The 26,571-nt window shown below is 39.3% G+C and overlaps 1 protein-coding gene across 1 annotated transcript in view; it reads left to right on the plus strand.

The window, feature by feature from the left end:
- DOK7 (docking protein 7) overlaps positions 1-26,571 on the plus strand; it is a 65,006-nt gene that overhangs the window by 20,959 nt on the left and 17,476 nt on the right. Inside the window, exons 6-7 of the mRNA XM_063336261.1 lie at positions 5,235-5,342; positions 6,424-7,298. Coding sequence (XP_063192331.1) covers positions 5,235-5,342; positions 6,424-7,298 — 983 coding nt within the window. The remainder of the gene's footprint in view (positions 1-5,234; positions 5,343-6,423; positions 7,299-26,571) is intronic.

The following is a 26,571-nucleotide window of genomic DNA, read 5'->3' on the forward strand; positions in this document are numbered from 1 at the left end:
CTTCACAGAAATTTTTATTTTTTTATGTTCTCCTTCGTTTATTATTCCATGCAGAAGCTTGCACAGACCTGTTTAAGGCACACGTACAATACTAGTGATTCATCCACAAACTAACTTTCCGTATCAAGTATGCTGTTACACAGAATGTACTGTATTGCTTGAAAAGGTCATGTCTCTACCAGCTGTACATGGTATCTGGCAAGAGTATCGAAATTCAGCCAATCTTTTGAAAGGGATAGTTATTAAATAGATCAATCACCTGCACACCTCAAGTAACTAGATCAAAACTTCCAGATTTGGGATTCTACCAAGAAACCTCTAGTCAATCTTATTCATATTTACTGCACCACAGAATGCTACACAGCCTCAAATGTGCTTTATATGTGCAATGTTCTGCTTTTGTGTAATTTAAAAACTTTTATAGGAAGTGGCCTCCTCTCCACAGTTCGCTACTTGAATTTGCCTTCTTGCTGTTGCCTGTACCTTTCCAACTTAAACATGAAATATGCTTCAATAACTCTTAGGTATTTTCAAGAAAGGAAAACGCACAAAGGGCAGCTGTACAGAGAAAAGAATACAATGCAGTGGAAAAAATGTCACATTTACAGTGTTCTTGGACACCAATATAATTTCAGGATTGTAGTTTTAAAAAGTATACTTTACTTCCTTAAAAGCTTGGTGTCCTTATAACGTAGACATATATGCTTACTGTATGTGTCTTATTCTGTTGTCTATAAAATGTATAATGAAAAAGCCATGCAGTGGAACTCGTGAACTTGACTGACCGTTGCAAACTATCAAAATCTGGTCTAATCTCTCATAGCTGACCTACTTTGAGCAGCATGTTAGAGCAAAGAACTCCTGAGATCCCTTCCAACCTGAATTATTCTGTGACTTTTTGGAAATGGTTATCAAATGAATGTGAATTTCTCATGACAAAAATAATTCTGTTATGTGTACACCCAAAATAAAATGGAAAAGAAAAAGAACATGAGATGTTTTAGAGTTTACTATTGTACAGTACTTATTTTGGGAGTCCATTAATTCTGCAAAATTGTACCAAACTTCTCCTATTGATAGCTGCATTAACAGATTGGAGGTTTTAATTTATTAAAGGCTGCACGATCAGGTCTCAAATTTAAGACATTTGGCATCAGGTGGGAACGCAAAGGTAATGTAGGCATATGTAGATGTTTTTAGGCAGTGTAGTGTTTTAAATAAGGGACTCAAATGAGTGACAGGATGTTGTTGGATAGCCTGTTTTCACCAGCTATTAGTTGGAAGATAATTGCTGTAATTGTCTGCCTGCAACTGGCAACTTCTTTCTTGAGAATATATTTAGAAAACAAACCAGAGAATTTTATGTTCTTGTCTTGGCAGAAGTCTAGGTATTGACAGAGATATGAATTGTATGGTTTGTAATCTATTCTGAATTTGCATGCATATTATTTGAGAAATGTTTGTTTGTTAGGTGTGCATTGAATTCCTTCTTTTCACTAGCAAAATTCATCTTGAATGCCAAACATGAACACAGCAAAGGCCCAACAGCCGATCAGTGATATCTTTGATCAGTGGGCAGATTAGTACTCTCTAAATCTGGCTAAGGCTACGGGACAGTCTAGTCCTGCAGGCTGGAAAGACCCCAAGTGTAATGTTGATAGTCTTGATGCTCTCTTTTAATTTTGGAAGCGTTTTCAGGCTGCTTTGTGACTGACTGGAGAGTGTGCAGTGTTGCTTGCTGAGGATCTATCTGATGCTCTTTCTTTTTGTTGAAGCTTGATACACCTTTGGCCATTGCAAGACAGCTCTGTGGCTGCCTTCTGCAGTATCTGTACCAAGTGGATCCTCCTCAAACTTTTAGGACATCTTTTCATTCCTCCAGACATCTTACAAGGTGTGGAGATGTTAGCATGAAGGTGAGGGTCCAGGCCTGATTTGCAAATGTGCCTACAGTTACAAAATAAGAAAGAAAGGAGAGATGTTCAGCCTAACTTATCTAACTTTGTTTAATGAAGCAATTAACCAATGTTGCATTTTAAAGATGCATATAATCACGCATATCTTAGGTAGCTGCTGACTTAACTTGATACAATACATTTTTTCCTGACAGGTTCTTACTGAACAACCCTGGAGCTTTGAATTACTGTGACACTTTATTCGTATGTTACCAAAGTATTCAAAATCTCCCACGATGAGCAGCTGATGTGGCTTTAATGAATATCCACCAACGTAATACAAAAATAAAAATTCCATCAGAAGCATTTTTAGTCCAGCCAAATTTAATGTAATCCTTCCCCTTTGCCCCAAAGAAGTATTTAAGAAGATTTCAAGGATTGCCTCACACAAAAGATTTTTCTTCATAGCAAAGGATCCGTTTTTGTTTGGAAAATGATAAAACACTTTCTTAATTGAAGGACCTGAGTGAATCTAAATGTCTAGATTCCATGGGAGTAAATCATGTTATAAGATACGTTTGTTTAGAGTTTGGGAAATGAAAAAACTAATTGCTCTTAGAGTTGTTGGAGCTACTGCAGGATGTTGTGTGGGCAGAAGCTGTCTGAACTTCCTTGGACAGCTGTCTCAGTACCGGTCATGCTGTTTCTGTCCGCCTGAGTTAGCAATATGGCAAATTACTACACGGTAATTTAGAAGCTTTGTATTGTGCATGCATAAGGTGTAGGATGATGCCAACAAATCCCACTTTACTGGTGAAAACCCACCTTGGTTTTTTATCATTTTTAGACCATATTTCTACGCTCATATGACAGGAGGCCAGAGGTTATGCCCTCCAGTAAGGACTTGTCTCTAAAAGGTGGCTGCCAGTGACTTCAGTCCTTAGTCTGATCTTGTAGCAAAACCTCCTGATTAGTGCTTGGTAGTCTGTAACCAAAAATGCTGGTATAAGAATCTGCTGCTTCTGGAGAATAGTGTTGTGTGTATTCCACAGAAGTCTTGCTTATTAGCAGAGAAGATTAAAGGCAAAACAAAGACTTCAATAAAACTGATGGACAGTTATTTTTAATATCTGCCTAATACTTTTAAGTCTATATATGTTTGGCAGGTTTTGAAGCTGTTTCTCTAGATACTTCCTAGTGCTTGCTGAGAAAGGATTCTTCTAATGAATCTTCCACAAAGCTGGGCAATGAGGGCTCACAGACCCCACACAACTATGAACCCAATTTTATACACACCTTTCATACATAGGCAATTCTTAAGGGGAAGTTTAACAAAAAAAATATCAGTCCTGTTGGACAGACAGTATGCCTGGAGATTTCATGTTGTTGGGTGAAACCTGTTGTGTTCCTTAGCTGTGTAGCTGATAGGGAATTTGTCTTCTAGGAGCAATTGAACATGTGAAGTAGAAACTTAACTGTCTCCTACCACCCCATCTTGTATTTTATTATAGGCCATTTTTGCAAGATCAGTTGCTTGACTAGGTGTTGTTTGGTTGTTTTTTTTTTGTTTGTTTTTTTTTTTTTTTAATTATATCTTTTGCTGTCTGTAAGAGGCATATCAGTTACTAAAAAACCAATAGTTGCGTATGTGCCATAGTAACATTCTGAAAATCTATATTTATCAAGTAATCATGTTCTGAGAGAAGTGAAAAGATCTTTCCTACTGACAGTTCTTTGCTGTGGGAAGGGCTAGTGTCTGTTGCATCTTGGTTTGACTAATTTGTGATCTGTTATGCCAACTTGATACTCAAAGTGCTTGTAGAACATCTTTGTTGGGTGTTTTCGGACATAAGGGCATTTAACTAGACACAGCACAGTAACTGGAGCAGAGGACATTCAAAAATAGATTCAAGCACCAGCCTGTAACACTGTATGCCACTGAGCAGATCCTTGCATAGACCTGTCTGGGTTGCACCATAGGTGCTGGTGGCCAAATCTTGTATTTTCTTTTGGCAGAGGTCCATATGGAAGCATTGGGGGTTTTGTTTGAGCAAGCAGTTACACAGGTTTGAACTAGTCGATGCTTAGTATGAGTTGTATTGCAGGGAAATAGGAATGGAGACCTAACAAAATAATCATGTCAAACAGTCCTCTTTTCTACTCTTAAAGCTAAGTTTGGAAGGTGTCAGACGCTAACATCAAGCACTGTTTGAGCTGGGAGGCACAGAGGTCATAGAGCCTGTTTGTCACAGGCATTGTTGCCTTGTCCCTGTTAGAACACCTTTGATTTCTGACATATGCTGTTGTAGAATGTGTGTGTCTGGCTTGTTCTGCTAATCTTATCCAGGTTGCAGACTGGTAAAGATGGAAACCTTCTCTACATGGGAAAGAAAGTTCTGCATTGTCATTTCTGCTCCTGTGATGCACTAGGATCTATGCAGGGCAGATCAGAAGGTGATTATGGTTAGGGAGGAGAGATGTGGCAGCTTCTTTCTCAGGTAATTAATAAAGTAGGGACTCCCATGGAGCCTCAGCTCACCAGCTTTGACTGCTGTGTTGACAATATCAAACCCAAGTCTTTTAAAACAGAAAGACCTGGGATGAAAATAAAACTTTTCTTTCATCATTTAAACTGTTTTTATCTTACTAACTCAACCACAGCAACATGTAGCCATTTTCATCCTTTTTTTCCCCTCTTATAAAATGATTCAATGATTAAATGTTTTTGTGGTGTGCTACTACTACCCAGTTGATCAGATATACAAGAGCAGCAGTTGTGAGGAAGCTGATCTGTTCTATCTGTCACTAATTCCTTTCCCTATGTAATTAATATGAGCTACAAAACTTCCAATGATGGACACGTTAGCAGACCATATCCTTTGCAACTGCTGAACATGACACACTTGTCAGTGTCGTTTGAAGAAATCTGTAAGATTTCTCTTGGGATAGTGGTTATTATTACTTCCAACATCCGGTTCTATTGTTGTGCCTGGCTGGAAACAAAATGGTTTAGAGGAAACTGGCCTGTTTTACTGATGAAAGTTCTTCCGCATTTTGTATAACTTTTGATCTTTCTCTTTCTATTGGAATAGAAGGAAACTTCAGTGAAGTAATTTCAGCTGGAATGGCAAACTCACTAAAATGTACGGGGGAAATCCCTGATAGTACATTTTAGGAGTGATTTTTACCATTCTAACTTATCTTGTATTAAACATGAAGACAGAGTCAAACATAAGAACAGAGTATCTAAAATAAGAATGTGTCTGTCTTTTTCCCTCCTTTTACATATTTTCCATGTTTCTTCTTTTTTATTTATTTATTTTCTGTTTCTTTTTAAAGATCCAAGTACAAATCCAGCCTATTCAGAAGAAAGATTGGCTCATGAAGCTTTGCAATTAGAAAAGCGCTTGAGCTTGCTTTCCCATACAAGTCGCCAGGGCAGTGGAGGTAAGAAATATCTTTAATTAAATAAAAACAAATGGTGTTTTGTGGTAGTGTATATCAAGAATTACTCCATGAAGAGCAAGAGAATTGTTCTAAACTTTTCCCTCAACACCTGAGAACAGAAATAGTCTAGTAACACCAGAAGCTCAGGTCACAATTTGCAGTGGACCCCTTCTCTTTCTACCCCATCCGGCAACTTATTGCCTGAGTTTTAAAATTAATACCTACAGAATGACCCTACTGCCAGTCCTTGTTTTCACATTGGTTTTATTAAGAAGGAAGGAAATAACATTGTGGACTATGTGTGCCGCTACAAGGAAGTGGGGGGTTTTTGTTAGTTTGTTGAGAAAAAAATTTCTTGCAATATATGCCTAAATGAATTACGGAAGATCTTTTTGTATATAGATACGTAATATTTTTTATAATACTAGTATTCTCACGTTTGTTTGTTAAAATGATGTATGATTGCATTTTGGTATGGATATTATGGAGAAGTAGAGTATAGGAGAGCTCAGAAGAGAGAATAGGACAGTCTTAAGTTGGATTTTATTTTTGCAGTATCTTTAACATTCATTTTGATGTCATTCATATAAGATTTAAATAGAGGAAAAAAATACAAATAAGATAATAATTTGGTTGATTCAGATCAAATAGAAACATGGAAATATCTTATATGGCTTTGGGTCACAGCAACAAGGTTTTCTTCAGAGCAATCTCAGCTATTCTGAGCCTGGTACTTTGACTATTCCCTGTGATATAGGAGTATCTAAAATAAAACCAATTGAGTGTGCAGAAGTAAAATATGGTTGAAAAGGGGAGAACTTGGTGCATAAACTCTAAAAATTTAGCCTTGAATGCATTATGTTCCACAGTGTGGTAGGCTTATGGCAAGGTAACATACTGTTTTAATTTTATTTTTCCCATGGAGATAGGAATTATTGCAGGAATTCCAGCTTTCTGACAGAAGTTCTCCTTAAAAAAAGCAGATGGAATATCAGGGTCCTTTCTGGTTGTGCATACTTGCCACTCTTCAGTCTGTCGATTGTGTTTTAAACATACGTTGATGTGTTCTGTTCTTTTCTAGGAGACGATAGAAGTCTTTCAAGCTCGTCTTCAGATACCAGCCACTCGGATGTTAGCGTTGGGAGCAGATTGACAATTTGGCCTGAACAGTCTTCAGCCAGCACTTCTCAAGAGAGTCACGGACTGGCAGCAGCAAAAGGCATTCATCTTGGAGAAGAAAAGACCCTTCCAGAAGGGGCACGTGGCACCACTAAACCACCTCCAAAGCCCCTCCGGTCCAGACAGCTACAGGAAATAGGTCGTCAGAGTTCTTCTGACAGTGGAATTGCTACTGGTAGTCACTCTTCCTACTCTGGAAGCTTCTCTTCCTATGCTGGGAGCTTGGACATTTGCCATGGTGATGAGTTTGGATCATTGCTAAGCCTGCCGTTGAACTTTCCTTCAGATCAGAATTTATGTACTTGTCCTCACAGTGAGCCCCAGAGAGGTGCGGGATCAGAGTATCAGGTTCCCAGCTCTCTCAGACATATTTATGATATACCCAGGAGTTTGTTACAGGCACCTTCTAAAGATGTGCAACCGAAGAGCGCAGATTCCACACTACCCAAGGACCAGGCCCTGTCACCTCAAGGTGCAAGTGACCCAAAACTGCTACTACCGCACTTGGAAGCACGGAGGGTACCTGAGCACAGCCAGGACAGAGGGAGGCCTTCATCCTTGCTTGCAGAAAGCACCAAGGACTCAAGTGATGAGACATATGTGGATTTTGTTTCAAGGTGGTCAGACGCAAAACCACAAGGACAGGTGTCAGACTCCAAAAGTAGTGAGTTGTCACCACCTAGTGGGGCCTCATCTGACCCCTGTGACACATGTAGCCCCCACCTTGGGATGACAAGAGCTCTTTTTTCAGCTTGTCCAATCTGTGGTGGACTAAAGGTAAATACCTAACACTGAGCAGATGCTAACAAGCCTTACTTAATAGAGCATGATTAATGTAAAATGACTTAAATTGCAAGTCATAAGTACTATTGTTTCCTTTATAATTTGAACAGGTAATACCTCTTGTGTTGTTTATGCTCAAGTTGAGAGGCTTAGCACACGGTTTCCTCAAATTCTGTGCCCAATCAAGAAAACACTGAACAACATAGGTGATCAGTCATTACTTTGAAATTGGCCAATTTTGGTTTTGGTGGGTGGCTTATGGTGACAGAGGCAGAAGCTTTACAGGTACATGAAAGGGCTGAATTTTTCATGTAATAGTAATTTAGCATGAAGGACTTTGGTCTGTTTTACTGCTGGTATTTCAAAAGGAGAAAGAAGGGAGGCGAAATAGTATGTGCTGCTCTTTAGGTGACCACAGTACATATTTTTAATTTTATTGCTGTTTTTCTTTTCTTTATTGTTGCAGTTTACGCATGTCTTACACAAGAAGCCAGATTAGCAAAGCTTCTCACTGGGAAAAGACAAGATAGCCAAGTTAGCACGGCAATCCATAGCAGATCAACTAATCCAGTATTATAGTTATAACTGGCCCAGTGATGGGTACTTTAGAGGAGGTGTACAAAAACTCATTATTGGTGTATTAGCAGGACAGTGTATTTGCAGGAAAAAATATTTTTGATGACCAGTCACATAAAGAGTTAAAACCTGAATCATGGAGATCCATATGCCTTTCTAAACATATTTGTTACTATGACTGATATTCCCATAAATTCTTTTTGCACACTGGTAAATTCTTGGCTTTTTATGGCAGTAAGTTTTATACATTATTTTTACATTGCACAGAGAAAATATTTTTGTTTTTACCTGTTCTGGAGAAGACCTTTTTTGTGAATGTGTTTGCTAAACTAGAAGAAGGTAAAGCTGTTTGTGTTGGTGAGCCGTTGAAAGGCTGGGAAGATTAGAGGAAGCGCTCAAATTGAGGAATGTGTGAAGGAGGGAATCAGCAAGAGAGACTTTGGTTTGAGGAATTCAGTATTGCCGCTGAAGTGTGTACATTTTAATTGAGCATGTGGGATTACATAAATCACTGCTATGAAAAGGGCTTGAGTGTATAACACGTTAGGAAAGAAAAATTAAAGTAGTATAAATTTGAGGGATTATTTTCTTCTCACAAGGTATTGCATTTGCATCATTGACTGTCTTCACATGTATGAAAACTAGAAAATGCTGCCTGCCTGAGGTGCTTGTATAGCCTCTGTAGTGGCACCTGGGGTGTTACTTTGTCGTGTGCTTGCAGCATTTGGGAGGTAGGGAGGCATTGGTGTGACAGGCCTTATGAGGTTGTGTCTACACTGATCATGAGGATCAGCGTTCTTCCGAGACCATCCTTGCCAGCCATCGGCACCAAAGGCCCTCACCATCCCTCTAGCCTAATTTTGAAAGCTTTGCTGGATATAAAGGCTGGAGATTCAGCCTCCCACTTCTGTTATTTCTGTGGTGCAGACAACGGGGTGCACAGCAGTGTATCTGCTGCTGCCTTCCTCTATCTGCTGCCGGTAGTTAGAGAGAAGATGGGAAAAATCATAGAATCATAGAATGGTTTGAGTTGGAAGGGACCTTCTAACACCCCTGCAGTGGGCAGGGACACCTCCCACTCGACCAGGTTGCTCAAACCCTCATCCAACCTGGCCTTGAACACTTCCAAGGGAGGGGGCATCCACAACTTCTCTGGATAATCTGTTCCAGCGTCTCACCACCCTCCCAGGAAAGAATTTTTTCCTAATATCTAATCTAAATCCTAATGTCTAATCTAAACGCACAAGAAATATATATATAAAAAAAATCTAAATCCATCTAATCTAAAGGCACAAGGTTGATTCACAGAAGTGCTCTGCTTGGGATCAGAAATCTCCAAGATGGCTTTTTGTAGGCAGCAAGGAAAGAAGTAGTTAAGGGTACAGTTATCTCACATGGTCTAAATGTTTCTCAGTGATCTGAATTGTCAGCTTAGACATGAATTTATCGAAGTTTACCCTGGATATCTGTGGCAGACAGGAAACCGAAAGTATTCAATTGTGTATCTTCAAAGCCATTAGAGGCTAAGCTATGTCACTCCTCCTTTAACTGCCTGTTGACGCCAATAACATACCCACCCACATCCTTTATTGCAAAGTGCTGTCAGGTTTCACAGTGTTTCTAGTTGCCCTAATGATATCGGTTTGCAAAAATTTCAGGAATTGTCAATATTTAGCCAAATTTAGTGAGAGAAACAGTGGTGTAACACTCTTACTAACTCCTGTTTTAGCATGAGATATGCTCATCTGCGTCTTATCTTTATTTTTTCTACCTGTTTGTAAGCATCTCATTAAACGGCATGATTCATGGGTTTGTTTTTACTTTTGAAAGAAAAAATAAGCTTTTGACACATTGTCCTGAACCATCAAGATGAGTTATTTTGGCAGTATTTAATGGACACTGTCTTTGGCTTTTCTCACGTTGATACAGTGAAAGCACCAATCCGTACGCTGGAACTAAAAAATAATTCTTATTCCTTGTGCTCTGAACGGGTTATGTTTAAGATGCAGCTAGGGCCAGGAGGAGTTGATTTGTGGATAAGAAACCAGGTTTTCACATGTATTCAAATTCATATTCCAAAGGCTTTAGTGTACCAGTGTTTGGAGTTCCTTTGCAATTTCAAGTTAAGCTGTTAACTAAATTGTGTTGATGGTTTTAAAATGCTTACTATTTAAAGTGAGTGAGTGACCTGAATAGAGGAAAGTCTACAGTGGTAATAAAGGATGTAAGCATTTGCTTGTCTTCTGCCCTGTGTGTAAACATTGGCAAATCGTGGTTAGATTTGGGCATGTTGTCTGTGTGTGGAGTTCAGCCTGTGACGAGTTGGAGACAGGTTGCAGGATGAAGACATGCATATGTGGAAGGCGTGGTGGTGGTCGTGATTGGGATTGCCTTGGTTAAGAGCCACCTGCTCCACTGATGACAAGGATGATTGATGATGAACGTAGGGAGAACATATCATGGGAAAGTGCAAAGGTTCAAACAGAAAATAGGGCAAGGAAGACTTTCTGTTTCGCTCTGGATGAAGAATAGAACCAGCATGAAGAAAGTCACTAAATATTGCTTCTATTATTTCTATATTGTACTTCATATTAGACATTGGGGACTATTAAGGTATTTTGCTTTCTGTTGTATGTTATTGTAGTGTGTTCAAGATGTCCTTCTTCACAAACTTCACAAGGTGTGCCTTTCTGTGTAATTTTTGCCTAGGTGATTTCAGTGCTATAGATGATTGCAGAGATGAATTCTTTGTGTGTTGTAAGTATATTTTAGCGCTCAGAATGTTGGATTGTTATGGGATTTCTGAGTAAGCTGCAGAGATTTATTATTAGGCTTTACTTATTGCATTTTCAACTACTTAGCTAATACTAATGTGACGAATAGAATTTCACTGTACTCTTGTTGCTCTCTCTGTAACTTCATTTGATGCTCTAGTTTGAGAAATGATGTCAATCTTTTTTATAGGGTGTCTTTTTTTTTTTTTTACACCACCATTGTTTGTAAATTTTCTTAGAAGTCTGAAAAATAAAATTATTTTCCAACTGGTTTTGTCCTTTTGCATCTGACAAGTACTGGTTTTAGGTTTGCTTTTCTTATTTTCCCCTGACCTTCATCTTCTTGCAAGTTGAATTAATATGGAACGATTATGGCTGTCTCTTCACACTACTTAGTGTTATACACAAATCACTGTTGACAGCTCGAAATACGCCTATTAGTAGGAATGACTTTTATGTATTTCTAGCTCATCCTAAACTCATATTTATGTCAGTGGGAGCTCTTATGTATGTAGAAATATAAGCTTGGTTACTGCTTTGGTGTTATATTTTCCATGATAGAAGAGAAAAGAAAGTTTTAGTTTGTGTGTGGCTGTTGTCATCAATCCTGCATTGGTATTCAGCCACCTATTACAGTTGATCATTTAAAACCACCAAAACCTCTTTGGAGACAAATCAGGAATTGAACTCCTGAATTAGGTGTTGGTCTACCCAAATCTTCTGTGAGGTATTTATATCGTTCTCGCTGCCACAGTAACTGTATGCCTCAAATTTTGAATCTCCCAGCATGTCTGTAGCAAGCGGAGATACGGGAATGCTGTGGTCACGATGCACAAAAGGGTGTAGGGGTTTTGTCAGGAAGCAGGATCCACAGCTCTGAGCAGCTAAGAACCCTTCCCTATGCAGTGTAGGGAGATCTGGTAGCTGCCTTGGGGGGATGTGGGTCTTGGTTTAAGTGGGGAGCTGCTTTGATTAGCTTATAGGAAATTAACCTCTTTTTGTCTCTTCTGCAAAAGCTGCTTTATTTTGCATTACAACTTTAAGAGAAAGCATGTGCACGTCTGTACTGTGATCCTTGACCAGGCACTTTACTCAGGATATTTAATCATGCGGCACCATGTTGCTGCAGGGCTTGTTAATCACGTGCAACCTTTTGTGAGTGCGGAGTCTTTGGGCAGATCTAGAGCTACTATGAATATCTGTTTCCATTGTGCATTGTACACCAGGGAGAGAGAAATCCTAGAGAGAAGCAAGGCTGATGTGTCCTCAGGCAGAGAAGGGGCTTGACTTTAAAGAACAGCCTGCACTGAGGTCTGTTTTGTGATCTTGCCTGGACGGGTTTAACCAAGGTCATGAACAGTCTATAACTGGGTTGGGAATATAGCCTTGGCTTTTCAAATCCTGTACAAAACCCTTAACCCTGGATTTAGCTGACGTGTCTCCTTTCATTGTAAGACACTGCTTTTGAAAGTGGTTAAAGAGAAGGCCTGTAAGGTGTAAAATTGTGCAATAAGACTTGAAAAATAGTGGCTGCAGACTCCATTGCCACATCCATGTAACTGAGAATGGTTGGTTTTTTTTTTTTTTTGCTTTTAATCAGGTACTTTTCTAATATAATATTAAAACAGATACTAAAGAAATCACAGTATATTGTTATATACAACTTTAATGTAGCTTTTTTTTTTCTGTTGGAGCCATTACCTCTTTCCCCATGAGACTGAACGCCTTATGTGTTTATCTTGTAGTGTGTTTATTTCCCTGCTTTCTCTGAATGTATAGGAACATGATTATTAGTAATTACACACCTTTTACACCTCTTTTCAAAGTTGTTTTTTTTTTTGGTTTTTTTTTTGGTTTTTTTTTACATTATTGAAGCGTGATGCTGTAACATCTTATGCTTCCTCCCACCTTCAAAAAAGCTACAGGCTGTCTAAATTCTCAGTTGAGAAGGATGTGTTTGTCATCTTCTACAGCATTTTTTCTACTTGTATTTCTGCTCTAATCTTAGAGGTCTGGGCAGTTGGGCAACACACGCACTGTCAAATCTATAAAAGGAACGGTTTGCACCTCAGAGGAATCTGGAAGTCGGTCATCAGTATTATTGACCTGAGTGACAGTGTGTTTGTGAGGCTCTCGTGTGCTTTGAAGACCACGGGTTCTGGGTACTGATGGCTTTTTGCATTAATTAGAAAAACGTGCATTTGTGCTCCCTTCTTTTAAGGTTTGATTCCAATTGGTTTTCTTGAAGTCCTGTCTGTGATACATTAACCTGCAGTGAGGTGCATCTTCCATAACGTGTATCACCACTAAATGAGGTGACTGCACTGGACAATGAATGGTTTGGCAATCTGGTGTTTTACTTACATGACCGTTACTGTAAAAGGCTCTGAAATTTTTACTACATAGTAGTGTTATTTTTTGGCTTTTTACAGATTCCAAAACATCTTTCTGAAATAAAAGAAATCCGTGATTCCTGCTGTTCTTGACAATGAAATGCAGTCATTTCTGGAGCTGGTTGTGCTGACAAAAGCACACAGCACTGCGCAAATCAAAGACTGGAGCAAAAGTATGTTCTCCAGTTGCAAGTGGCAGAGGAAAGGGGCATAAAAGAGGTGGGTGCAGTGTGAGGCTTAGAGCTCTATATGTTTTGGTTTTCTTTTTGCAGTTTTGCCAGGACCTCATGTCTATCCCAGAGTTAGCTCCCCATCCTCTTACTAAGGTGCTGTTGGGTCTGCTTATGCACTGGGTTGGGATGTTGCTTATCAGCAGTTCACAGGTGAAGGAAGATTTTATTTTTTTCTTCTCAATTTCCTGCTGCTATTTTGTACAATATTACAATGCTTCTTGGCATTGCGCTTCACTCCCAAAAAATGAAGAAGAGACCCCGCTTCCGTTTACTTTGCTGTTGCTGGTAAAGGCTCATATAAGTGACCCGGCTCTTCCAAAGCTTTGCTTGGAGGAGGTCATTTAAAAATGGGTATGACTTTGGATTTGAGACATCACAGTAAAATACAAGACATGCCACCCCTACCAGAACTGCGCAGATCTGACTTGCTTTTGGCACTCTAGGAGCTGCCTTACCTCTTATCTAAAAAATAGTACTGAAGATACTCCCCGTCTATCATGAAAAAATCCCTGCAGCATTTTGTGATAAGAATAAAGGTTCTAATCTGAATTCAGAATAAGAATTAAGCTCTCAGCACTTCTTGGGATCAGGCAGTAAGTGGAACGGATAGCCTCTGGTCTGTAATGGGAAAAGAAGTGCCTGACACAGAAGCACTGGTAAGTGAAATGATATTAAATGTGTCAAGAATGAGAGCACTTTCCTATATGAGGGAATGTAGACAACGTAGCTCAGCAGAATTAATTCTTCTGTACTCAATAGAAATGTTGCTGGATTGCTTTTCTGTCAGAGAGCCAGTGAAGATATTGATACACCACGGTATTGACCTTTTATACCCATCAGAATGAAAAAATGGGAAAATCTACTTCCTCCCATAAATACTATCAAGCTGGATAACAGCTTTTATTATTGTTACGACTGATGGCTACTTCTTCCTCTGTTGCGAGCAATAGCTTTTCTGAATAGAGAGAAAGAAATGTTTTGAAAGAGCAGGAGTCTGACGATAAAGGCTTGAAAAAAGTTACTCCCTTTGGAATGTAGGGTTTATGGTGTTTTTGGTTTTGATCCAGTTGTAAAGAGACTCATCAGATCAATTGGAACATGGCCAACACAAAACGGAAGGGTTTTTTTCTTTTTCTTCTTTTTTTTTCTAAATAGAAATCCATTTCTTTCTTGAAAAATTCTTCAGAATCCTATAAAGTGTTAGCAGACACTTTCTATCTTCATTTTCTAAAACAATGAAAGTAGGATGCACCTGCAGAGGAAAAAACCACAAAAAGAGATCAGGAAATCATGGATTACATGGAGATGAACTCAGAGCGAAGAAAAAAAAAACCCAGTGGTAGCCCTGGATTAAGATTCCTAGGTTTGATCCCCATGCAGTTCCTCTCCTCCATCATAAACAAAGTCACTTGAAAAAGAAACCCTCAATTTCTTGACTTGCATTTCTGCAAAATGTTTGTAATGTCTACCAACATTATATTTTTAAGAGCATAGATTAAAGAAGGCTATGCAGAAAAAAATTCTGTTTTGATTAACAGTCACTGATATCAAAGTAATTTTGTGGCTCAGAAGGAATCGGTGACTGCCAGTAGGATAACAATCATTTGGATGGGATGTCTGGAGGGTTGACAGCAGCTCGCTGCGAGTAGATGAGAGGATTGAAAATAGATTCTCAGTAGGGGTGTGACTTTTCCTACCAACCCTTTTTGACAGAGCCACTTAAAACTGGAAGTATGCAAATCAGAAGGATGAAATTTGTTCCAACAAAATTACACAAACTGTGCTTAAGTTTATCCACAACCCATGACAAGACACGTCAGTGGAATTAGTTTTGGTGATTCAAGATGACAAATGTACTTAATACTTCAAGATATCTATGGAAATACTGTCAGTCTGGCTGATAGTATCCCATATGGACTTGTAACCGGATTCAATCCTTGAGATGTCAGTCATGTAGAGGTTGTGACGTAGGCAAATTCTTACTGTTTCTAATATAACTGTGCAACCCTATACCAAGTTGTATCACTTGGTTCATAAAGAGCAAATAAGGCTTTCCGATATTGGCTTAGTAAAGTTTAATAATATGGTAACAACAACTTCATACGGGATTTTGGCATTTTTTAGCAAGAAAACAGCAGGTGTGGCAGCAAATCCGTGGAAGACAAAATTGTTTATTACCTGCTCCACAAAAAATACACTGAAATCAATTTGAGGAATGAATCACTGAAGAATCACAGAATGAGCACTTCCCATAGGCAGGAGGGTTAGAAAATGTGGGTAAGCCATTCTGGTATAGAAAAGCCTGCCAAACAGTTTTCAGGATGGACTGCTTTAAAGTTGCCTGCGGTTTTATGTATTGCATTATTGTGCGTAGTTATGAATGCTTCTGCTGAAACGCTAGGGAACATGTCTAGAGAAGAAAAGAAAGACAATTCTGCAAACGTCCACATAGCAGAGACTAGGACAGTGGGGTTGTTTGCTGTGCATCGCAGGAAACACAGAAGAAATCCATACTAAACTTTGCTGTTCTTGCCCTGTCTGGCTTAGTGTTGGACGCGTTTTAGAAACCTGCATGCCTGCTATAAAGCTAACTGTCTAACGCAGGCTCCTGGCAGGAATTTGTGATGGCGAAGGGCAGATGATGGTGTTTTGGGCAGAGTCTCGCTTTAAATCGGAGGGGAATCCCAAGGTGTGCAAGAGAGGCAAGAAGCTTGAGATTTGGACTGATCTAGGAATTTTGCGTTACAGTTTTATTATTGTGGTTCTGACCAGCTTACCTCAGTCTACCTAGTTGTGTAATATCTGTATCTGGATAATGTTTACTTCCCAAGGCTATTGTCAGGATTGATGGGATGGCGTTTCTACAGTACTTTGGATATGCTACTTTGGATATTCTATCCATGTGCTAAAGATTATATTAAATGTAATGTTTTCCAGGCTGCAGTGAGAGACAGAAAGTTGTTTTCCTTTCAAGTGAACTGTGGACAGAAAAGGAACTCATTCATAAGATTTACTAAAGAAGAAAATTAACCTGCCAGGATGGAGCAGCTGCTCTACAATTATTATTTTTTTTAAATGCTGGGAAGTCTATCACTAATTTTTAGAACTTCAACAAATAGTTCAAAGCCGTTTTCTATTTAATGAAAGATCACAGAGCGGTGACACTGAATATATGATTTCAACAGGGTTTTTTTGGTGTGTGAAATTGAACTTGAAGAACGGTGCCTTTCAAGAACTGCAGAGTTACTGGGAAGAAGTTACTAATGCAGGAACCTTTACAGTCAGTGGATTCAGAAAATCTACAACTGAGGACATGGCAGTTGAAAAACAGTTCTTTCTAAGCATGGGATTAGCTGGAGGGTTGAGCAATTTTTTAGCACTGAGAAAGGAGCAAGATATCAAGAACATGCTTCAAGATATGACCGAAATTCAAGACAAGTTGTAACAATAGAGAGGAAAAAAAGAAAAACATAGTTGTATTATGTTTTTTTCGTGTATTATTTTCTTAAATTCTTATGGAGAGGTATATTGCATCAAATCTAATTTTGCAATTTTTTTTTGATGCAATGATTTTTTTTTTTTTTGGAGGTCAAAATCCATTTTGCTTGACGTAGGGATTAGGTAAAACTCTGAGCTCTTCCCCAGCAAGAGGTGTGAGAGCAGATGACCACAGGGAACTTCTGGAGCAGTTCAAGCTATCTGAGGATCCGCAGTTAAGCTAGTCAACTGTCCCATCTTAAGTAAGTAGATACTTTCTGTTGAGTTTCTTTTGCGCTGGCTAAACTCAGCTTGAAGTGTAAGATCTCTGGGTCAGAACCATGGTATCACAATGAAATCTTAAAGTTACGGTGCTTGAGCAACTGAGCAAATCTTTTTTTATGGTGTAAAAAATGCTCTTTACCCGACTTTTTACCACTTTTTACCACTTTTTACCACTTTTTACCACTTTTTACCACTTTTTACCACTTTTTACCACTTTTTACCACTTTTTACCACTTTTTACCACTTTTTACCACTTTTTACCACTTTTTACCACTTTTTACCACTTTTTACCACTTTTTACCACTTTTCTGTTCCACTCCTAAATGACATTGTGGAGAGAAGGAACTCCTTACATTCTGGCCTTCCTTGCTGGTGTAGTAACATAATGACTGCTGAAGGGTCCCTTGAAACACTCTAACTTGCTTCAGGGAGTAATTCAACCCATGGGTGTAGGACAGATATGTGGAGAAAAAAGTTATGTGGGGCTACTGCTGCTTTTTCATCCCCTCTGCTTCAGCTCTGGTGAAGTTTGATGCTTCAATATGTCTGTAACAACATGTAATTTTTGCGTGTGTGTACAAGTTAGACTGAGCTTCCTTGGGTGGGATGGGGATATTAAGATCAAAACAAGTGTCTGTTAATGTGATCCGTGTGATAAATGACAGCCAGGAGGGGGTGAGTGAATACCAGAGCCTTACCCATAGATTCTAGGCTGCAGTAAAGTGTCTTTACTGCATACAAGCTCTGCTTGTATATCTTCCTTGGTATTATCTTTTATGTATTTCCCTGTTTCCTTTCCTAAAGCAGGGTAGATGAAAGAAAGCACTCCTCGAGATTCTCTGAAGCAGCTCAACCCCACACAAGTCCAAAGGGTAGATGGAAAAGGGGCTTTAAAGCTGCCTTTGTGCTCTTAAGTCTTGTCATATGAGGATATTGGGCTATTCACAGTATAAACCACAGCAGCCAGCTGTCAATCAACTGAAATGACTGTTTCAACAGCTGGGAATCAGTGGGACATGAACTCTGGCTGTATTCCTTCTCCCCTAGCCACATCCTCTGCAGTAGTCTGGATTCTGTGGAATCCTCTGCTAATTCAATGCTGATTGGAAGCAATTTTGAATGTACAAGAAATCTGAGCCCGGAAAATATTAAGGAAATATAAACCTTTTCCAGATCTGGTTTATTACAAGGACAGAGAAGTGTTAAGTGGGCTATATCAGGGCTGGTAACTGTATACTTGAATCCTCTGTAGCACTAGGAAAACATTTCCAGATGAAGTTTGCCAATTCACCTCATTCCTTGAGACACAAAGTCAAGCAGAACACGTGTGCTATGGAGATAACTGCTACAGAAAGCTTTGGAAAACTACAGAAATACTTACACCTAATAATTTATAGCAGTGCTTTCCAAAATAGGAGAAGCCTGTGAGCAGCACCCATGCATAGTTAAGTATCTGTATCCTTTGAAGCTGTGCAGCTTAATTACAGTTTCATTACCTTTGACAAACCATAATTTCAGTGATGAGTTGGGGATAAAGGAAAACACTTGTCTTAATGTTACTATTTTGAGCTTTCTCTCCCTTATTTGTTCTAGTTCTATCCATTTCTTTCTAATGATGGTCATTGATTATCTTGTTAATAATTTTTTTTCTGGGAGAAGATGACTAACTCTAGCTGTAAATGTGAAGTTGAAAAAGAAGGAAAATGAATGTGAAGATGATATTGCAAGGTTTTAATTTTTATTCTTCATAGAGTCGTATCTAAGCCCAATCTAGTTCTCTCTTTGTGTGGAGCACGATGCACGGGTTATAACAAGGATTCTTTTCTTCGTGTCTTTATGTGGAATGGGCTGGAAGGAAGGAATCAAATAACTAGTCTAATGTAAATTGGCACAGCTCCATCGGCTACAAACAGGCCCAAGTGTATTTTTAGTGCAAGCGCGAGCTAAGCTCTCACTGTGGAACAACACTCTTTGGGGGAAGTAGCAGACAGAACAGACTTTTCTTAGGGCAATCCCTAGGTGAACATTTCAAAATGGTAATTAGATCTGAGCATAAACTTCCTCCATCTGTAAGAGTTTGTAGAGGTAGGTTTAATTTGTCTCCAATATCCCAGATTTCACTTTGCCAGCTTTTGAAATGTTTTCATATTTGAGCCCTTCTCTATTTAGTTTGTCACCGTACCTGTACAGATGTAGTTAAACTCTTTATTTGCAAAAAAAAATAATCCCTTTTCTTCATGAGCGATGACTTGGATTTAAAGTTTCTTGTAAGCAGAAAACTTCAGTAAAAGGGATACTTTATGCAATTTTGTATAATTGGTAGAATTAATTCTCTGTTAATTAGAAACTCTTTGACAAGAACAGTTGTGATAAGTTAGGATGCTTCTTAGTACAGTGGCATAAGAGCTATTTTTCATTGAAAGTGTAAAATGTCTCTTATGCTTATTAGTTGAAGTTTGTCCCCTTTCCTCATCAGAGAAGGAATGTCTCGGTGTCAAGAAACGAATGAATTGTTGGACCTTTTGTCTTACGTGTTTCTTCCTGTGTAAATTTGCCATAAATCACTCCTTTGCTAGTCAAGAGAGTAAGGATATCTAAATCCCTGTGTGAGTACATGTGTGTATATGTGTATGTGTTAGTGACTGTCCTTTTCGTTTATTTTCAGTCTCTCCAAGCTTCCTGTTAAACACTGCCTTTGTATTGACTTTCAGCATCTCGAAATGGGCTAACACTCCTACTGCAGCAGAACCCTGCTCTTTCTGTTGGGATGTGCTGTTCTAAGAACATGTAGAACAACACTTCCCGTTTGGCAAGCCCTCCTAATTTCAAAGGTGCTTCTGCAGTACCGAGATGCTCAGTGGTGGCACAGTTTGTCTTGCAAACTTTAAAATGCGAAAGAAACGGACCACGTGAGGTGTTGCCTCCAGTCTTTGTGCACTTTGCCTCTTCTGTTTTTTTACATGCTGAGCAAGAGGAGCGAGATGAGAACACCACACTGCTTATTATCTGCGCCATAGAGTCAAGTCTGCTGTCAGTCATACCTGTTTGGGCCCCATCCGAGCCTTATTTTCAGTGGTACAGCAGTTTTGCTGGGGTCTCTGCCTCGAGCGGTTTTCACTTGGTGCAGAATGAGTGGAAGTTAACAGAGCTGTTGTACAGCGAAGGCTAGCAAATATGGGGAAACTGAGTGTACTTTAAATATCAAATGTTCTTGTAGTAGTGTAATGCTACCCCCTGTTGGAAATTGGAATATATGGAGTATAAACCAGAATACATAGAACTGAAGGCTCTTTGACTTCGTGCATGTTACTTTGTTTCCATTGCACTTGACACAGGACTGTAGAAGTGCCAGTCTCTATATATAAAAAAAAAAAAAGAAAAGGATTTTTTTTTTTGGCATAATAGGAAAGACGTTTCTCCCCAGTTATCAAAACTGAATTCAGTTTAAAATAATCTTCTTTTCATGTTAAAATCCAGCTGTAGGAGCAGATGCCTGCAATTTTACTGTCTTTCTATCAGAATACAAATATATAACATGTTGGAGTTAATATTGATTTTTATTGTTCACAAACATCTACCTACCCATAAAGGCCTTACCACTCCTAAAGAGAAACACATCCCGTCGTTTTTTGCATGGCTAAAGCTACTCTATACACTATTATTCAGCTGCCTGCTGAATAGCAGCACTCATGTTCACCTGCGAAAACGAGAATGGCTAAAGCAATGCTGTGGGTGCACTGCTGAACCTTCAAATATCAGGACAGATGTGTGTTTGAATTTGAATTTTGCTTGAGTGTTACAGCTGGGATTTCTGCATGTACCTTAGGAGAGGTGGTTTAGCTAACAGGAGCCTCGCTGAACAAGGCTCTGAAAAGGGGAAAAGGGAATGTAATGCTGCTATGAAAACCTCTCTAAAAAGTTGACAATGCTACCTTGAAACAGAAAATCTGCTAGGCTTCTTACCCTTAACTTAAAGATTGTTCCTTTTCGTAAAATTCCAGAACAGAACTTCTGCTACTGTAAGTCACGACAGCTCAGGTGAGGAGTTAGGGGGAACAATGTAGCTGGTTCTTATTATCTGGAAGAACTGTCCGTCTTTATTTTGTATGATATGTGTGATATGTTTTGTATGAATGTATGATATGCTGAACTTCAGATCAGGGGTATCTGCCTTGGATCTTAGACCTCACAGTTGAAGAAAAAGAACTTTTTATTTCTGAACTGAGTGTATTTGATGGTTTAGTTTAATGGCAATTGTGTAAGGAGTCTTTCATGTCCTGAATGGCAGAATGATTGTTATGAGATACATCTGGTGAAAGATGAGGCAGTGAAAGCTGATGTTAATACATTTTATTACGTATCTAGCATCAGTTCACAGGTGCATTTGTTCAGGGTTCTGTGCTCTGAAATCAGGAGTTGCTGTGTGCCTCCGTTGTCAAGTTTGATGAATATGCCCTATGACATTTGCAAATGGTGTTTTTAATTTCTGTCCCTGCCTTGTCACTCCTGCACCAGTTCTGGCAATCTGTATTTATCTGTATTTATCAGAGACATTGAATTAAAATTGGTCTCAGAGGCAATTTGTTACGTCTGGCTTAGCCATTTTTCCTGGCTGGCTGAATTTCCCAGCCTAGTCCTGGTTCCTGCTATGAAAGTCCTCCCGTGCCATGAACTGGGAAGGTTCAGTGGTCTGAAGGTGCTTCAGTGTCTCTGTGCTGTGAGGACTGGCAGGAAGCTTAGATGAGATCATCTGTTCAGCAATATTCATAATCGTTAGTGTCCACCTTTTCATTTGAGTTGCTTATACAGATTTACCTAGAGCGTTTGCTACTGCACTGTCTGCAGCTTGTCACTGTATCTGTCCTTGCAAAACCTCCATGCAATAATGAAGTGCTTCTACCTCCATAGAAACCAGTGCTTCTGATTTTTACCAGTGGTTAATTAGGACAGACTCTCAAAATCACAGAAGTATTTAGTAATATTGTTTGATCTTGAACCATCATACCCATTTTTTGAAGAACCATGAGAAACTCAAACCTTATGAAATTGTTTAAAAAAACTGTAAGACAAAACCAAAAATCTGTGTTTGAGGGAGGTGACAAAGTGTCTTTATTTTATAGAATCATAGAATTTTATTTATGTTTCTTAAGTTGTTGTGGTTTTGGGCATTTCTCTGTGACCACAAGCTGTCGAGCTGATGTTGGTGTTAAGAAAGCTTACGATGGTTTGGTGTTGTGTGCCTTCAGACTTTGCTGTCTACTTGGGGTGAGTGTTATTGCTTTGGGGCAGCTCTACATGCTCTTGACTTTGATTTTTATTTTTATTTATTTACTTTTTTTCCTATCAAGTGTGCAAGCTTGACTTGTAATAGTGCCTGGAAACAGACAAACTTCACTGATGTGTTTACACGAGATATTTTACGTGCATTGGAACTTACGGCGTAGCTGTTTCCTCTAGAATTCCATCTGAATAGTTTTGTACATAATGAGATATGTATGTGATGTTAAAAGGATGTTATTTAGGTTGAAAAGTTAAGACCCTCGCTGTTAAGGAATTGACAGATTTACAGTTGCTCATGCCGTCTTGGTTTTACCCACACACGTGTGTCTCTTGTGCAGTGAACGAGGCAGATGTCCCGTGGAAAAAATGATATGTGACCATGTAATTGCATTACAGTCCAGTTGTTCAGCGCACTCCTAGTGTGACTCTTCGGCATGAAGTAAATCTAGGGCTGGTTTTGAAAAGCAAAAGACAAGAGCAAATCATGTGCCTTGGTGCTGCGTCAGCTTCCCCGTGCCCGTATATTATCGGTAGCAGACTTGAAATTTGACCCTTTGGCATTGCAGCCCAGACTCCTACCATCTGAATCTCAGGGATGTTGCTGCTGGCTGGCAGCTGGAGGTGGCTTTTATCTCAGGCGGGAGGCTGGGCAACTGGATCCAGGTACTGGCTTTTGTGGTAGCTGTGGCAGAGGACTCAGCCCAGCTTTTCTTTCTCTCTCTTGAGTGGCCAGTTTCAGAGGATGCTAAGGGGAAGTGTGTCATTTTCAGAGCTAATGGTCATATTCTGATGCCGATGGTCATATTCTGGATTGGGTGACAAGTGGCCCGTGGCTGCGGGCGGCTGGCAAGCCCACACCATGAAGCAGAAGGCCCTCTGTAAAAACATGAGAGAGAGAAGATGGGTACGCAAATCTGGACTAGAACTAAACAATACTTTTCATTCTTACTCATCTCTTGTTTAAACAACACCTGTAACTTGTAGAGGAGTTGAGCTGTGATTACCCCACAGGTTTCAGGAGGCGTATTTTAATGTGTCAGGGAGCACAGCGTGCTAGCACCACTGAAATCACCAGCTTCATGCTTCAGAAAATAGCCGATGTTTGGGCTTGGCTGAGCAAACCGAGATGCTTCTGAACTGACTTCAGCAATCCTTCTGTAAGCTGACAGTTGGCTTGCGACAGATGAAGCTGAGTAATCAGAAGTTTGTGGCTGAAATTGGAGCCTTGCACCTGAAGCATGCCACGGACAGGAGTTTCTGTTTCATTTGGAGTTGTTACGAAGGATTGCAGAGTTTAATAATTTTGTATCTTTTGTTCAAAACCTGATCAACTGCTGGGCATTGGGAAACAGCCCATCAAAGCAGATGACCTTTAAAGGCTGCTCCGTGTGTCTGTGTTTATCGACCTTTCCTGGGAACTCTTTTTTTTCCCTGTGGCAGCCTAAGCATTCCAGCTTTAAAGTTTTCTGACTATTTGCTCCAAGAATAAGCCATAGTCTTTTAATCCTCATAAGGAAGGCACCTTAGCTGTCAGTTTCATTAGGGACTGCTTTCTTTTTGCTGACATCTGATATCTGAGCTGCTGATATCTGAGCTTTGCAGAATTTCAGACACGTTCAAGACTTTTCCATTTTCTAAAAGCAATCGACACTTTCCTGTTCTTGTGATACTAATTTCAAAAACCTTCGTTCAGAATTTCTTATTTTGTCCTTTGCTCCTTGGTGAAGTTGCTGACGGTTCAAGATACTATTGTCACAAACTATGTAATGTAACTGTAATCTGCTGCCTCCCTCTACATACAGACTACACGAAGCAGCCGGAGGGATTGTGATGAAGGGCCACCAGGTACATACAGCAGGCACGAGGGTCTTTGTTCATTGTTAGAGAAGTCTGCTTCGCAGTTTCCACTTTCAGGAGCCACCCTCTGGATTTACAAGTCATGATTTTGATGGTTTTCTCTTGAAAAACTGAATGTTTTGCATGGTCTTGATGCTGTGCAATAGCTTTAAAATAAAGGAAGGGAGAGGAGGAAAAAATCTAGATTATACTCTCTGGGAAAATTAAGCAGCTGACCAATGTTGCAGTCCATCCTCTCTGTTTATGAGTTCATTTTTGGTACGAATAAAAATCTCAAACTGCAAATAGTTGCTTCTATTACTGTTGAGTATGAATTCCTCTTTCATAACAAGACGACTCTGGGAGCCTCTCATTTATGTTGAGCCTTTCTTCTTCCAGTCTGAGGACACAGACTGGGGCAAAACTTCATAGATGTGCTTAGACCACAGCAAATGACACCTAAAGATCCGTACATCTAACTCTTACTAGGTTCAGAATAATGGAGCTATAAGAAGCTGCCAAACTTAGATGAGCTGAAAGAAAAGCTTTATTTCTAAAGATACACAAAGGGAATGACACAAGCTGTGACTGATGAGGTGTGTCTGAAATGCTGACAGTTATCAGGCAAATGGCATTTCATTCCTCTTGCCAGTGATGATGGAGCCCAGCTCAGTGTTACGGTCTACAGAAGATGATCTACTTTTTCTTGGAAGTGTGGTTTCCTCCTTTTTAGGAGGAAACATATGAAACAAAAATGTTTTGGTTCTTTGAAAATACATGTTTTGTATGGCACAGCTATCTAATCATTACTACCTTTAGAGCCAGTGATGGGAGGGATTAGTCTTAAGACAATATTTTCCTTCATTTTTTTTCTGTCCATCTGACTTGTAAGCTCCTGGCTCCTTTTTTACACCACAGAGATGAGCTTACAAAGCAGTTGTGATGCCCCTTGTCACTATGAATCTGGCAAAAATCTTCCAACAATAGGAAATTGGGTACAGTACAGTAATCTTTGTTCCTTGCATTGGAGTTTACACTGGAAGATTTGGACTGTCGGGCTGATCTCGTATCCAAAGACTAAAACTCCTGTTAGCAGCAGTGGAGCAGAATTGGGCATGTAGTCCATGGGAAGTGATTTGAGTATATAGAGAAAGGCAGACACACTGCTCTTTATATGGGACAGTATTTGTGTCTGGTAATTTTTGAAATGAGAACTGATCTGGTAAATCACATATTTCATGAAGTTTAAAGTGAATGAAACTTTGAATGAAATAAAATGAAATTAAAAAAAGAGGGGGGGAGAGAAAGACAAAGATATACCAAATATACACAGGGGAAGGGAGGGAATAATCCCATTTTGACTCTGAAAAGGCTTATGTACGATGATGGTTATTTGCACACGCAGAAATAAATGCCAAGGCTTGGGTTCTGTTTATCTGTTTAGGGCAACAGAGCTAATCTATGAATAATGATACAGCGTATCAAGCTAGCGGGTTCTCCTAACGTCTATCATTGAACCCTACCCAAGATATTTGGAAGCAGAACATCAAAAATGAATGTCATCTGACAGCAGCCAGATTACTACCAGAGCTAAAATAGCCCTGGACATGTAGTTCACGATGTGTGATATACAAGTGGTACATATCCGTTTACTGTGGGTGTTGTGGAGGGGAGGTTGTTTGAACTAACAACCATGCATCACACCCTTCAGCGCTCAGCTCTTGGGTCACAGATAAAGGAAACTGCATTGGAAGGATATTTAACTTATATTTATAAGTAATATTATGAGACATGCAGGATTTAGATACCCGCTTTATTAGTTATTGTCTGAATATCGTAGCAGGCATAACAAAAGCATATTATTTGAGTGAGGTCACTCACCCCCTTTTCTTTGGTGTAATCATATGGTAGGTTGAGGTATGTATCATACTTTGCATTTCAAAACCATGCACTTGCGTTTGTATATTATGCTGTAATAATTTTAAAAGTTTCTGTTACCAACAAAAGAACGTTCTGTCTGAGTTTTGTAGAATTAAAAAAGAGAGCTTTTAGGTCTCTGCTACCATTCCTTCTACTGACTTACCTTAGCAGTAGCCACTAAAGGTTAGTGAAGTCTCTCTCTCACAAAGGATTGCAGCAGGAAGTCTCACAGTTGCAGAAATAATAGAATGTGACATATTGAAATGGAAAAGAAGACAACAACCTTATAGTCTGTAACAATCACTTGATAACAAAATTTTTGTTATTGTCTCAGGCATTTTTTTTATCTAATCATGCCTGATTCTTGTAGATGTTTGTTGTCTTTCATCTATTCACTATAATTTCAATGACATTTTATCAGTGTCCCACATCTGATGTAATTTCACACATCTAACTTCTGCTTGCTTTTTGCGTCTTTCTTTGTCAAGTATAA

Source organism: Chroicocephalus ridibundus, chromosome 5, assembly GCF_963924245.1.
Source record: "Chroicocephalus ridibundus chromosome 5, bChrRid1.1, whole genome shotgun sequence".
Classification (NCBI taxonomy): domain Eukaryota; kingdom Metazoa; phylum Chordata; class Aves; order Charadriiformes; family Laridae; genus Chroicocephalus; species Chroicocephalus ridibundus.